The sequence below is a fragment of the Fringilla coelebs genome (assembly GCF_963513975.1).
Source record: "Fringilla coelebs genome assembly, chromosome: 1".
In the NCBI taxonomy this organism is placed as follows: Eukaryota; Metazoa; Chordata; class Aves; order Passeriformes; family Fringillidae; genus Fringilla; species Fringilla coelebs.
The window spans coordinates 51,873,509-51,889,321 of NC_140028.1; the positions used below are offsets into that span (position 1 = coordinate 51,873,509).

Below are 15,813 nucleotides of genomic sequence, written 5' to 3' on the forward strand. Positions count from 1 at the left end.
GTATGGGTGTGTGCCTCAGCCTGGCAGTGTTGAGAAAACCTCCAACTAGAAGAGCTGATACAGTTCATCCATCTTAGTGAACTTGCCGAAGGAAAGTGCTGAAGGCTCTGGATTTGGAAGCAGTAATATTTTTTCAAAAGCCTAGTAGTTAGGTCAAAAATGTGATTTTTGTCTTCTGTGAAAATCTGTTTCCAAATATAGTTAGTTCACAAACTACTAAATAAAACCCAGCAAGACCCTGGGACTTCCTTGAGTTCATCTTTCAAATTCCCTTGAAATTCTAAATAGAGTGTACGGAATTTAATTGCAGGCAGGGATCTGAGCTCCTCTGAGGCAGGCTGGATCCAGGTGCAGGGATCAAGACCTATGAGCTTACCATTTGTGTGCTTTTAGTATACAGTCCTCCATCTTGCTGAATCCTTGTACTTTGAGAGTAAAATGGTGATGGATTAACAATGTGGATAATGAGGAGTGTGAGAACAAGAAGCTGCATACCCAGATGAGGTTGTTCATGGTGGGACTGAAAGGAAAGGCAAACTGGGAGGTGTTTTGAAATGAGCGGGAAGGTGGGTGACAATGGGGACCACACAAGTACTGCAAGCTGGGGAGAAAGACATGGGGGTGCTGGTTGGCAGCTGGCTGAACCTGAGCTGGCGTGTGCCCAGGTGACCAAGAAGGCAGGTGGCGCCCTGCCCTGTATGTGGCCAGCAGGAACCGGGCAGCGATCGTCCCCCCTGTACTTGGCACTTGAGGCCTTGAGTGCTGTGTCCCCTTCTGGTCCCCTCACTACAGCAAAGACATTGAGATGCTGGAATGAGTCCAGAGAAGGGCAAGGGGCTGGTGAAGAGTCTGGAGGGTGGGTCAGGATCAGCTGAGGGGGCTGGGGGTGTTTAGCCTGGAGAAGAGGAGGCTCAGAGGGGACCTCATTGCTATCTACAGCTGCCGGACAAGAGCTCATAGCCAGGTGGGGGTCAGCCTCTTCTCCCAGGCAACAGGGGACAGGACAAGAGCTCATAGACTCCCCCTTTGCCAGTGAGATTTGGGCTGGACATCAGGAAGAATATTTTTCCTTGGTTAAGCAATGGAACAGGCTGCCCAGGGAGGTAGTGGGATCCCCATCCCTGAAAATATTAACTCAGTGCCATGGTTTAGTTGGCATCTTGGTGTTTGGTCAAAGGTTGAATTTCATTATCTTGGAGGTGTTTTCTAATATGATTCTATGATTTGTAGAGGGGAAGAAAGAGGGGATGGTAAACATCCACATTCATGCATTTGCAAAAAGTGAGGAAGTAGATTTTGTAATTTTTCAAGATAGCGCTTCTGAGCCGCAGAGAAGAAATGTCTATTTTTGTCTTCTTTAACTCACTTAAATCTTAGAGATTTATATTATCTCCAGTGGCATCTCAGTGTGATGCCTTTCCTCTCCCAATTAAAATTTGAAAATAACTGCAAAGTAAAAGATGTTATGATGCTGTAGAAAATGTTTGGAAAATCTGTGTAATTTAAGAACAGAGCAGTTTAAATGAAGGAGTTGAGTTGCAGTTTCAAGTGTGTTTTCTATTTATAAAAAGTTCATAAGAATAGTTTACATTCATGTGTGGCTACATTTGTTTTTATTATCTGTGTAAGAGAAGGGCTGCTCCTTATCATAAAGTCTGTCTTTTTCTCATATTTAATATAAGTGATCCATTTATATAGAGTCACTTGAGAGCACCTGCTTAAAGCTTTCTGTCACCTGCAGACCTCTGGCTTTGTAAGGTAGCCACTATTTCCTTTCCCTAAGGGATTGCGCCCATTGTCATTTGTCAGAGAATTCAAGAGGTGGCTTGAAGTCTAAAAGGCACAAAATTGGAAAGATGGATCCACTTACTTTTTTTTTTTTCAGTTAATATTCTATTTTAAAAACCTGTGTTTAAAAGGACTTCACAGTACTGAATAAATTTGTCTACTTGCTTTGGGAGGAGATCTGCAAGGAAGAGCTTCTCTTTAAGCTAAGTCATTGTACTAAATAGCTACTGCTACAAACTTGTTTCTGCTGTCAGATGAAAATCCTTCCTTGAACATACACAGCCCTGAAATCCAAGTCTATTGTACTGTTTCATAAACAACTTGCATGTTGTTTAACTGAGACTACCTCAGTGGCTGCCAGTAAAACTGCTTTTAGTCAAAGACAGTAGTGCTACAGTGTGGTACCTACCTAAGTGATTCAAACTCCTCAGCATCTTTAAAATATTAAATCGTTCTGCTAAAAAAAAAAATAAGACAGAAGAATATATTTTAGACTTTAGGCTTAAAATACATTCATTATATTTAGATATATAGTGTTTGTATTAGAGGATCTGCTTAATTGACTCTCATGTTTTTAACCAGTCACTTAATATAAGCATCATATGTGTAATGAAGGGTTGATTTTAGGCAGTCTCAATCTCTGGTAAGAAGGTAACTTTTGGTCTTAAACCATGTTAATAGTATGAAATTGCAGTGTGTGCAGGCTTTGCTGAAATAGTGTGACTTGAATTGACCTTTTCATTGTGGTCCCAGAGAATTGAAAAACATGCCCTGAGGTATAAAAAGACAATAAAATACTATCTGTTTCAAGTACTTGTAATATTTGGAATGAATTGGTGTAACCACTAACCTTAGTGACCTAACTCCTGAGTTTGCATTTTAAATGGCACTTTAACAGCCTTTAGTAGCATTTGAAACTTGAAAGTAATTAACTGTTTTTTCAGCATAGCTAAGTTAATGCCTTAGGATGCTTTATAAAAGTTCCATTTCACGTCTTGGTTCACAAAACAGCCTAATGATTTAAATTGATGCTAAATCATTTTGAGTCAAGTCAGAACTGTTTCCAGACATACTATCACTGTATGAAGCCATAGTTTACATACTTTAGGAAGAATACTTTCAATAAAACTACAGTATGTTTCTAACTCAGCAGTGACATCAGTTTGCCATATATTGCTGTTGACATAAAACAGTGCTTTCACTGCTGATTTGAAAATCTAAACAATATTCTTTGTATCCTGGAATCCGCCACAATATTTTTATAGCTATTTTTATGTCAATTCCAATTAGTTATGCTTAATAGATATCTTTGGAGATGTTCTGGTTTGTTGCCCTTTGTATTGTGTTCTTCATGATAGTAATCACTTAGTTTTGTTAAGATGAAAACACACAGTGGTGACGCCTGTGTTTGCTGGTTTGTAGTGTTGTATTTCATCAATTGCTAACAGATTGCACAGATCGAAGCTTGCATACAAGTGTACCCTGCTAATTAGAAACACCATCTATCTGAGGCACAGCTAATCTTCAGTGGACTGAGTGTTCTGAGTTACTCTTTCTATAAATGAAAAAAGGTGGAATACTGTAGGATAATTATGTGTTTGTTAGAATAGCAATTCTGCTATTTCTCAGGAAATGCTTCCCAGAGATCCTTTCTCCCTTTTGCTTCAATCTTTTATGTTCTTTGCTTTAACTGTGACTTTGAAGAGCATGACAAAATGATGAAATACCTAAATTCAACTTCTAATCTGTTTGACTACCTGTATCTCAACACAGAGGGAAATGGTTAGCAGAAGAGGCTAAATCCAAATCTAAAGCTTAGGGAAGACAGATGTCCTTTGTTTATTGCATATTCTGTGTAGCCTTAAGAAGGTGGCAGTGTTTGCTGATAGATATGTTAAGAATAGAATAGAATATTGGATCAAATAGTGCCCTATTACAGTGGCTTGATTTCATTCAACAGGAAGGTGAACTTTTTGCAGGTATGATGCATGAAATAGCAGAGTAATTTAACCAGTAGGGAAAAAAAAAATATTTGTTATTTACCTTTAAAAAAGATGATGTCTGCAATTTCTGCAATCTAATTTAAAATAAGATGCCCATCACATAGTAAATTGAAGTGGTTTTAAAACTTTGGTTAGTTTTCAAATCTTCAGAATCCAAACTATCAGTGTATCACATGCATGCTTGCTCTGTGATACAGAGTACCATTTCTGTGTGGTAGTTAGTGAAAATAGTCATTACATGAAGTAGATGGAGATCTCTAGTAAAAACTCGAGAAATCCTCCAGCTTTCATTTAGAAGATTCTTGATTGTAATCGAAGTATAGAATTGAAAAATTACTGTACTTACTCTGCTTACACAGAAGTCTGAAAATACGAAGGCTAAGTAGTTAAGTACCTGAAAAATAACTAATAAAAAATTCATTTTGTTTCTGTGCAGAAATTCCTCTTATTATGTGTAAGGATAGGCTAAAACATAAATATTATCTTGAAAACTTTAGTTTTGAGTAGGATTAATACTGAATATTCAGAATGAACTGTATTTGTATGAGAAAACTCTCAATTTAAAAAGAAAGAATCTCAGGTTGCCATGGAATGTCGAGCGAATAGAATTCCATTTGCGCCTGATTTGAAGTTAGGAGGTTTAAACCAAAAGCTTCAGGTCAAAATCTCCATCTGCATAAACAAAAGAATCAGAATGTTGCAGTTTAATGAAAATAAGTCAGTCTGTAGTGGTGATTTCTTCACATCCATGTTTTTATAAAGTCTTCACCTCTAATGTAATACAAAACCTGTTGCTTATTTGAATGTTTTAGAAGTAGAAAAAATGGAAGTGTAATCATAGCCTTACTGTTTTTCAGAGCCGCCAGTTCCCATCGCTCCACCTCAGCTGTCCTCGGTTGGTGCAACTTACCTCTGGATACAGCTGAATGCCAATTCCATCAATGGGGATGGACCCATTATCCAAAGAGAAGTTGAGTATCGAACTTCAAGTGGAAGCTGGTATGACATACAACCCGTGGACTCCACAAGCTATAAGATTGGGCACCTGGATCCTGATACAGAATATGAAATCAGTGTGTTACTTACAAGACCAGGTGAAGGAGGAACAGGGTCTCCTGGCCCAGCTCTCAAAACAAGGACAAAATGTGCTGGTGAGTACTTCAAGGTGATAGGGAAGTTTTAAGCGTCTTTCTATGGCTGAAGACATGAGTTAATTGACTGGCAGTTTTTACTGTCTGTTTTAAACCAGCAGGTTGCAGGAATTAAGACTGAATGGTTTTAACTCCAACATATTAGCATTTTCCAGCTATAGTGACCTTGAAAGCAACCTTCTGTGCCACTGTAGACTAGACGAAATAATAACTGTGAATACTTTTTTTTTTTCAATGTCAGTTATATCAAACTTGTAGATAAAGTGGAAAGGGATCCCTGGTAACAGCAAAAGCATTCATTGTTGAGTCTCACTTAGCAGATGAGGTTTAGCAAAGGACTGTTTTCTTGAGTGACTGACAGCATGTCTCTTTACTAAATGAGATAGTGAAATTTCTGGTGCATTGTAGGAATCTTGGCTCCTGTGTTGGATGTTATAATTAATAGAGCTGACCTCTGATTGTAATAGCATACAAGGTTCACCTATTATACAGAAGCAATTGTAGAATAATTTTCAGTAAGACTGGCAGTGATATTAGTTTGGGATTTAGCCACTCAGAAAATAATAGAGGATACTGTGACCTGGATTTTCTTTGGTCATTACTATTTTCCCCCAACGTTTTGAATCATCTCTTTGCTGCTGTAAAGCTGGTGGAAGATAGGCAGGAGTGTAGCTAGAGAAAATGGGAGTAACAAGTGGTATTAGCTCATTGTTCCCAGTCTTGCAAGGAATTACTTAGTCTTGCCTTTTTAACAGGAAAAAATTGCATGCTTCAACAGAAGTAATATATTTCCATTGCATATACCTTTTGTAAAGTCACCTGGCCACCTGTCAGTGAGTGAATGTCATTTCAGTTGAATTGAATTAGTGTGATGTCAAACACAAAATCTAGTTGCTGTCAGAATCCCACTATTACGTTCTGAAGATGCAAACTTACACAAGTACTAATTCTTTGATGTTATTTTTGGTATTTTTTCTTCCTCTCATTACTGGAAAGAAGCATTTAATGAAAACTACCCGAAAACAGTACAGCTAAATTATAATAATCATTAAGAATTTTGTATTTACTGGGCTAAGGTAACTTCAGCTTAGTCAAAAGTGGAGCATAAAAATGAAGTATAGTTCCCTTCAGGAGGGTTTCTGGGTCACTGTGCCCTTCATAATAATGTAAATGTCTGTGCAGACAAGGTAAGTACATATTTAATACACAGTTATTTCAGTTATTTTAAAATTAAACAGCCTTTCTAATAGTTTTTTCATCTGCTTGTGTGATCAAGTAATGCAGTACTTGGTGCTGTGTAAGTGAGCCTGTCTGTCCTGTAGGGTTGTGTTATCAACCCTGGATTAGTCACAAATCCAAAATGCAGTACCAGACAGGCTGCTGTGAAGGAAATTTAACTCCACCTCAGCCAGACTTAGAAGAGAGTGATATCCACAATTTTAATTATATTTAAGAATATCATATGCTTTCTGTTTGCTCAGTGGTACATACTGTTGACTGTTAAACAGGCATTCAGTTTCATAAACCAGTGTGTACTGGAAGTGTTTTATTACCTGCTAGTGTCTTGTAATACATCAGAATTATTTGTGTTTTCATTAAGCTAAACAGTAACCTTCTTAAATTAAAAGCAGAAAGTTAAATGACTGAAAAATATAAATTGAATGATGATATTAAATCTGTCTGTACAAATTGGCTTTTTTTTTAATAGCAGAAGACCCTGCTTTGAAGGTGTAGTGGTTATTGGTTAACTGTTAGCAAGTGACATGCTAATAACTGGCCCAAGGGTTTAAAAAGAGATGCTGATAAACTAATGACGGTATAATTAAGCTGGGTAGGAGTAAAATAATGCCAGTCTCCAAAGCATACCATAGAATTAATAAAACAGGAGTCTTTAAGAGAAGAATCATTGCACCTTTTTAATTACTGTGATAATTGCATGCTGCTTGCCTGTTCCCTAGGGGAAGATAGTGAACCACTTGGAGACTTGAAGCAGTATGCTAGGCATTCAATAATCTTAATAGTTCTCCAAAGCATTTGAAATATGTTTTCATTTTAGCAAAATGAGATTTCAGAGGCTTGTAATAGACAAGTCTTATCTGCAACTTTACTAAATAAAAGCGTCTATAATTAGAATGCAACAAAAAAAGGTCTGGAGAGACTTGGTTGCACCATACTTACTGGAGCAGTTGCCACTTCAGAAAGTGCTTTGTTTCCTTTTGAGGAAATATAATGTAAGTGCTCTTTCAGTGTAATTCTCAGAAAGCCAAAGAATTACATTGAGGTCTGGATTAGATTAACCTAGAATGTGAACAGGTTTGAAGGAGTTTAATGGATTTGGGGTGTGGTGAACCACATTTGAGTCAGATTTAGGAAGAAGGGGTTTTCTTATTTAAAGGTGTGAAACAGAGGCCTTCCCAGGTTGTCTGGAATTTAAATCACCTCTTCCTATGCTGAAAGCTCCCTCTCTCCACAACCACCTCATATGGTGTTGTGAACCTAGAATGTAGAATGCCAGGGATGGGGCATCCACAACTTCTCTGGCCACAACCTGTTCCATCTGCCTCACCACCCTCACAGTAAAGAATTCTTCCTAATATCTGATCTAAACCTACTGTCCTATCACTGTTGTTCCTGATGAGGCCCAGTGTGACCCAAAACCAGTGGAACTATGCATAGTGAAACTGAAGTAGATATGTGGAAGGATTACTAAGATAGACTGTGTTTTGTAGTTTCTTATCCATATCAGTGTTTCTGTGGGTAAATTTATTTATTTCAGGGCATTCCGGCATGCTTTGACATTCACTGCATGATACAAAACTTGATCTGGTCTGTGTCTCTGCATTCTGGTGGTGAAACAGTGCCCCAGTTAAAACACACCTGAATAATGCAGAACTGCTAAATGAGCTCCTGCAAATTTTTTTTTTTTTTCTTTGCTATGGCCTCTCTATTAGGAGACTTTATTTCTAATTTATGTTGTTCCTTGAATCTGCCGGTGAACAGATACGTCTTAAAGACAGCTACCTTAGGAAGAAATGTTAAAATAAAATCTTCCCTCCTGGTAAGGGAGGGGATTGTTAAGGCCCCCTAGGGAAAGTTGTTTTCTTTTTCTCATAATTTTTTTTTCACTGTGACATTTGGCATAATTTCTGAAAATTAGCATATTTTCCTTTACTGAACCAGAAAACTCTATTGTAATTTAGGATTGAAAAAATAAATAAAAGAATATTCTGATGAATTATCCCCAAACTGTGGAGTTTTTTTAACAGTCAGATCTCTACTTCTTTGTGCTAAGACACAATTACTACCTTGGAGTATTTGCAAAAAACGTCACTGTCAATTTAACCAATAATTTTCTTAAAATGAAGTAACAGGAATGTTTTAATTAACATAGTTGATTTTGCTGTCTCTTCTATCCCATCACCTGAGCTTGTCAGGAGGAAAGCTGTTACTCCCAGTACAACTGAGCTCTTGAAACACTGCTTCAGGTTTGTTGTAAAATGTCTGGTACTCCTAGAAGGCTTGTAACAATCTGGAAGAACAGAGCAGAGGAACTCTCTAAATCCCTTCTCTTGAAAAAGAATAATCTTTGTTTTTCTCAGATTGCTCATTGCTTTGCATTCAGCTGCTTAATCTTCCAAGGTGTCAAAATTATTTCACCTGTTCTGTGCTGCCCACGGGCATCCACTGGCATTGTGGAAAAAAAAATCTATACGTGTCAGAATACACTGATAGAATGAGTATCCTCTTCCCTCTGATCAATTCAGACCTGCATCAGGTTGCACAAGGCAGAAGTATCTCTGGGCAGATGGCACAGGCCAGGAACTGTCTTGAACCCTGCATTTAAATTCAGTGTGCTCAGGTATGCTGGACAGTACTCAGTGCCGCCGCTTTCATCCTGCCCCATGACATGGAGCACTGTCTGGGTCCTACAGGATGGACAGTCTGTATCTTCTTGTGTGCAACATTCTGAATAATAAGTCAGTTTTGCAGTTGGTTTACCCTGTTTTCCACCCTTCCACCTTCTTTTGTTATTAATTCTTTTGTTAGTCTCTCCCTTTGTCAGTGCCCATGCCCTAGCCTTTCTTGAAACTCAGTGGTGCTTACTGCTGATTTCCATGCCCTTCCCCATTCTATACTGGTACTCCTATTGGGAAAGATGAGTTCCTTCCTAAAAACTTCTCTAGGTTGAAATGGCAACTGCCTTTCTGTGTCCTTTAAGACTGCAATCTCTTGACCTTTGTTTCTCAAGAAAAGAAGAATCTTAGTGTCACTGGGAATTAAGTTATTCCTTCTCATTGCTATACCATGGGGAGCTGCCTGTGAAGAGATTCAGGGTTTTCCAGGCATATAACGAAGTCTTGGCAGTGCTTAGTTCTGTGATCATAGGAAAATGTCAACTTGAAGCCATACTGCAGGTTTTTTTCAACAGCTCTTTCTCTTAGCAATTTTCTTCAGAAGTTTTAACCAAGGTTTTTGTAGTTGTGTTGTATTAGAGCTTGACCTCAGGTCAGAGACACCTGAACCCTGAGGAGCAGGGTGCAGATATTGCACCATTTTATTTTCCATGGAAATTTCCATGATATTTCTAAAGTCTCCATTCCTAACCTGAAACTGTCATAAACTTTAGTAGAATGTTGCATTGATTTATCAGAACTAGAAGTCCACAGAGAACCTTACATTTTATTTATGGTTTTATTATGAAAGTAAGATCCTTCTGTATTGTCCTTTTTTCTGAAGCCTTTCTTATACACAAAGCATCTCATATGAGGTCTCTTTCTCCTAAGGGTAAAAGTTTTGGATTTTCTGCACTGTAGCAGGTGAGTTGCAGCTTTCAGATGTTTCAGGAGATAAACTGAAAGATTTTAAGAGAATTCCAAGAAAACACAGCATAGTGAGATATATGTCCATGTGTCTGTATCACTGGTCACTTAATTCTGATTTGGAAACAAAACAGAAATGCATCGTCTTGGAAGGGGCCCTTCAGAAAGCACAAATGGTTTTCAGCATTGACTAATGTATTAAAGCTCTTCTTTGGCAGCCACTTTTCTGGAAACAAGGTGCCCAGGGTGCTACTTACTGAGATGACTTCTCTGATACTGTTACAGAAAAGCTTCCTCTTGTGCTATCAAGAATCTCGGGTCTGGGAAGAGCCCAGATAATCCAAATTCCTCCCACACAAAAATCTCTTTAAATCCAGTTTTCTTCCTCCTTGTCTTATAGTCTAGAATTTTCCCTAGGAGTCCTTTAAGTTCCTGGTGGAAAAAAAAAATAAAAAAAGAAAAACACCAAACACAAAACTATAGTCTGGACGATCTCACCATAAACCCTGTGAAGATGATGGAACAACCATACTTGGAAACCATTTCCAGGAACACAAGGGACAAAAACATGATCAGGAGTAGTCAGCATGGAGTCACAGAGGGGAAGTTATACTTGATGAAGCCAAACTCCTTCTGTGGTGAAATGGTTTTGTAAGTGTGTGAAGAGCACTGGAGATAGGTAGAAGTTACCTGGAGAAGATGCTGCAGTTGGCGCTGGTAGAGTAAGGGTGGTGTACAGTGAGGGTGGGACCAGACGAACCAGACCCTTCCTACCTCAGCTACTCTGTGATTCCAAGTTTCTGTCAAAATCTTGAAGAGAAGTTGTCACCATGGTGTTTGTTACATTCTCCTAGACTCTGCTTTAACATGCAGATCATGATCTTTCACTGTATTCCTGTCTTTGTCTGAAGCTGTATAAACAGTGAGGTGCAGTGTGATGGAAAGACTATCACAGACAAAAGTTGAAGTTACACTGCATGGTTCTGGATGCTTCTCTATGTTTGTGGTTGCCTGTGATAGCAAAACCAGAACATTTTCTTTTAGGAAATAAACACCATGAGAGTATCTGTCCCTTAATTTCAAATGGGTTTTTCCTTTGCAGGGGAAATCACAGGTTGGTTCTCCATTCAGTGAATTTTTAGCCTGCGAGCACAAAAACTTCTAATATTGGCAACCAAGAGAACTAGCATTATTTAGGAATTACTAATACCTGCACTTTTGTGTCTCCATTGGTTCCTAAATAAATAGGTTTTGGTTTGATAAAGCATCCAGAGATGTCACTTGAGAAACAGAATGTTTTCACTCCTGTGATTTTCATCATTTTCAGATCAATTTCACATGAAGGGGAGGGGAAAAAAAGAGGACAGGAAAACTGCTGCAAGTATGTAGGTCTGTTGGCTCTTTCTGACACACGTGCTGAAGTATGAAAGGAATATAGACACAATCTAGTGTTGGTAAGGACACAGAGCATGATACCTGACTCTCAGATCAGTTTGTTTTGAGAAGTTGCACATAAGGATAAGGAAAAACATTTGGGATTCTTTCCTGACAGTTACAGCTGGGTTAATATACAGATGGAAACAGAGGGTATGTAAAAATAAGTGCCATATCTTGGTTGTGTGAAAAGCAGCCATATAAATGGTGACTTATTTCTTCACTTTAACAGATTCCTATTTCAAAACATTTGCAGAGGAAGAAATTAACCTGTTCTTTGAGACAAATGAACCTTCACTAACTTAGAGCAAACCTGAGGGGCAAAATTATTAATTTCACATCTGCCAGGCGGAGGCAAGGTGAATAAAACATAATGACCCTTAAGGAAAAGTAGATAATATGATTTCTCCTGTGACATATCTTCATCTCCAGTCTTTGTTGCAGTCTCTTAATCATTACAAGGATAGGCTCTAAACCACTCAAATTATTGTACCCGACTTTAGTTCAGAAGTGCTTGTTACAGAGTGAGAAAAACCCAGCAAGTTTGGAGTGTACTGGTTATAAAGACTGCATCTTTAATGAAAGTGGTAAATAATAAATACTTGTAAAAATACTGTGTTTACAGGGAGTTCCTTAGTATTACTCTGTTTTGAACAAATGAAATACAAGCTGGTTCATAGATGCTTTGGATCTCTCTTCTCAAAAGTATATTATTACTGCAGATTTAAATGAATGCATTGGTACTCTGTTACTAGAAACAATTAAAAATAACAGGAAAGGGTATTCTGTGCATTTCCAGTGAAGTTTCACAGGTACCTTGAAATTTATCTTTACCAACTTTATCCTGAGCAATTTCTCCCCTCCTTTGAGGCCTATTTTTGCATCAGCTGTTCCAGTTCTCACATACAGTTATACCATACTGTCTTCCACTCTTAGGCAAACTTCATTTTAATAAGGTTAATCATTTAGCAAAAGCTTTAGCAGTTGAAACAGGAAATTATGGCTTTTTCTCTGACTTGGTCTTGTCCAAAACCAAAGCAAAATCTGTTATACATTTGAAGTGACCAGTGTATATTCCCTTCAGTTTGTGCCTGAAAGAATAACTGATTGTGTGTGCCAAAGAGTGTGTATGTGTATATACAGACACACACATATATCCCCATCTCTTTTTCCTTCATATATACATATGAATGTATCAACCCTCTGGCCAAAGAGAATTTAGGCCCTAAAGGTCAGGTTTCTTGCTTAAAAAAAAAAAAATTGTTGTGTGAACTTCTGAGCCGAATCTAAAAGCTCCTTTTGTTTTAGGAGTCAGGAAAATGTACCATAGACATCAGTGGTACTAAATATCACCACCTTGTGAAGGTAATCCCATTTTCCCTTATGACAGATCTGCGTGGCAGGAGGGATGCCACCCAATTAAGAACAAATCTATTGTCAAATAGAGTATTTGATGTTAGATTTCTGGTTGTTTGCCCTGAGCCTTCTGAACAGGGGCACTAGTTTGGTTCTCTCATCTTCTGGAATTAAATTCTGGCAGTGCTGTGTCAAATCAGTTTAAATTTTAAGCAAGTTATTTGGATGAAATTTGCCAGTGGTTTTAAAGGGTGTTGAAAGATGGAAATGGATGAACAGACAGGCATGCTCCTTGGTTTTAATATTTTAAGGCTCACTCTTTTGTTTGAGACTGTTAGACCGTGCGCTATCTTGCCCAGCAGCTTTGGCCAGCTTTAAAAGCACATAACTGCACAATTCTATTGAAGTATCTATGAAGCATGAAACATCCAGGAATGATGTAGAAACAGAGATGCTTTAGTTTTCTAAACCTTTTAGTAGTTTGGGGATTTTTTTCAAATTAAAAAAACCCCCATAGTTATCAAAGGTTTTTAGAAAGAATGGTATATTAATTTTACCTCACTTCAAAGGAAAATGAGCAACTACAGTACTCTGGTGCTTCTGGGTTTTTTCAGTGCTTGGGAGGCACTTTGGCTTTGTAAACCTGTTTGTTTTGCAAATGTAGAGTCACAGAATTCAGTCCAACCTCCTAAAGGTTCCCAGGAAGAAAAGCTGGTGCTGAGTTCTGGCTTTTCTGGTAATACCTTTTTCTCTAAAGTTCAATTACAACTTTATATCCTAGACTGTAGGCTATGTGTCAAGTTTGAGACCTGAAATCTGAGCAGATCTTGATGAAGAGGTATCCTGATTTTGGAGAAAAAAATACTCCCATCTTCAGAGAACTAGGCTGTTGCAGTGTTATAAATAGGTAATTCTGTCCTACAATCCAAGGGTCTTTCATGGTGAGCAAGCGTGCATCACATTTCTGTTTACAACAAAAACAAAGTTGAGACAGTTCACAGAGCACTAGACCTCAGCTTCTATAGCTGTAAAAAAAAGAGGTTTTTTTGGTGATCCATCTAATTGCTGTTGAGTATGTTGTTTAGGCAGAGAGGGGCATCCCCATGGAGCTGAAATTCTTCCAGACTTTTAAGAGGCCAGAAACATATAAGTGAGGAAAGCTGCTCTGTATTCTTTTTTTTTTTTCTACTCTGTGTGTATATGGCTAAGTGAATTCTGGCCCAGGAAAAAAACATTTTACTGGAAAGCCTTCAGCAAGGCTTTGCTTAGCATTATCCAAGGTACTGTGTTAAAAGACAAACAGTGGAGATTAAAATCAAATTGCCAATAAAATTAATGATTTATGGCTCTTGCATTTCAGTATGCCCAACCATCTTAAATAGTTTCAACAACTTCATTTTCAAATTTATACTTTTGATGTCTGCATTTTGCTGTCTTTTAATTTATACCATGATTTGAGCACTCTTGTTAAAATATTTATATTTATGTTAAATATGTTATATTTAAAATATATTAACAACTATCTCTGCATTTAGTTCATGCTTACTCATTCCATTAAACTTGATCCAATTCCTGGAAAGGAAGGGAAAGAAAGGGCTTGCTTTTGGGAAAGGGAGAGTTCAGTTTCATTTGTTAGTTCATTAGTCAGTACTTTCAAAAAGCTCTCTGAAGGTATTTTGGTGCCAAAATTTTGCAGTAGAAAATCATGTTTATAGTGGACTGTTATCTTTTAGAATTATCATATAGAAAAATGCATGTAAAGCAAAAAGGTAATAATAAGTGTTTACTCTTGACATGCAGAAGTGCCTTTTCATTTCTAAAAATTTATGTTCTTTGGAAACAAAAATCAAATTGTCTGTCAGTTGCTCTTTGTTTTGACTATTTTTGAAGATGTTTTGTTGGCAATTAGCTTAAAAAATTTTGAAAAAATCAGTAATTTTCTTAATTGCTGTTGTATAGTGCTGATTTTGAGAGGGTGAACCAATGTGTAACTGGCATGTTTGGCCAAGTAAATGAAAAAAAAAACTTTTAATGACCTGAGCATAATTATGGGTGGCTTTGGAATGACGACTGGCAAAAGTTGTACTATAATTAAATTTCCATTATAAATGTTTCAGATTTTTGTCTGACATGTGGGGCTAGATTGTCAAGAGTATTCATTTATAAGCAGAAAAATTAGAGAGCTATAATTTATAATTCAGGGTAATCAATGAAAGCATTTCTTTTGTCAAAAAACCTTTCACTGAAAAACAGCATTGCATTGTTAGTTGTTTTAAAAAGAAACTAAAAATCCTTTTGTTACTTTTTCCACTTACTGTAAAAGGAGATGAAAAATTCTGGTAGTTGAATCATGCTGTAATTCACAGTAATATTATGCAGATAGGGCTTCTCAGACTGTTTCTCTTCATTAACCTTTACTTTGTGTAAGTCTATATGTAAGGTTGTTTATGAAGAAATATGGTCTTTGAAAGGCCATCTTAGCAAGATCCTGTTTAGTCTTGAACAGGGTTATTTCTGATAGAAGTGACAGTGTAGTCTCATTTTCACACTGTCCAGTTATTGGTTGAGATGGACCCTTTACTTTCCAGTACTCGAGTCTCAAAGAAAATGAATAGATACATTATGGGGCTACTCTGTTCATTCCTACATAATCTTTCAAAGGGAGCACCAGCAAAGATTAGTATTTAAAAAGTTTGGGTGCCAGATTTTCACAGGCAACAGCAAATCTCAGAATCACTTTGATTTAACAATTAGATAAGTCATTCTTTTTCCATACACTCATTTGGTCTCTGCATTTACAGTAGTGTTGTATGTGCTTCAGTTATCACTTTTAATTAGGCACAGGTCTAATTGCACTCTGATTCCTCTTAATATTATTGCTCTCATAACATCACAGAACAGTTTGGCATGAATCTTCCAAAACTATTTTATTTCATTCTGGGTTACAGTGACACAATCTCTGCTCGGCAGTTAGTGTACAGTATGGTACTGAGTTCCTAAAACAAGTGCCTTGAAAATAGTTTATTTTCATAGTGATTATTTTCAGAGACTGTCTACTACAATTCAGAGTGGTTGTTTACTGCTGTATGTACTACCACTTTACTGTAAGTCTCTCCACTTACAGATCATTGCTTATAAAAGCAGTCAGTGTTAAAATCTTAATCTGTCATGAAAGTACTTTTCTGCATACATTTTTATGCTCTGCAGTAGCTGCTTCCTGGTTGTTACTGCAAGCTGTTGAGACCAGTTTGTATGTCTTCT

At 37.4% G+C, this 15,813-nt stretch overlaps 1 protein-coding gene across 10 annotated transcripts in view; it reads left to right on the forward strand.

Moving 5' to 3' along the window:
* The window catches only part of PTPRM (protein tyrosine phosphatase receptor type M), a 437,545-nt gene that overhangs the window by 165,325 nt on the left and 256,407 nt on the right, over positions 1 to 15,813 (forward strand). For all 10 annotated transcript variants that reach the window (XM_084219928.1, XM_084219932.1, XM_084219926.1 and 7 more), the window contains exon 7: positions 4,649 to 4,942. In XM_084219928.1, the coding sequence (XP_084076054.1) occupies positions 4,649 to 4,942 (294 nt within the window). The remainder of the gene's footprint in view (positions 1 to 4,648; positions 4,943 to 15,813) is intronic.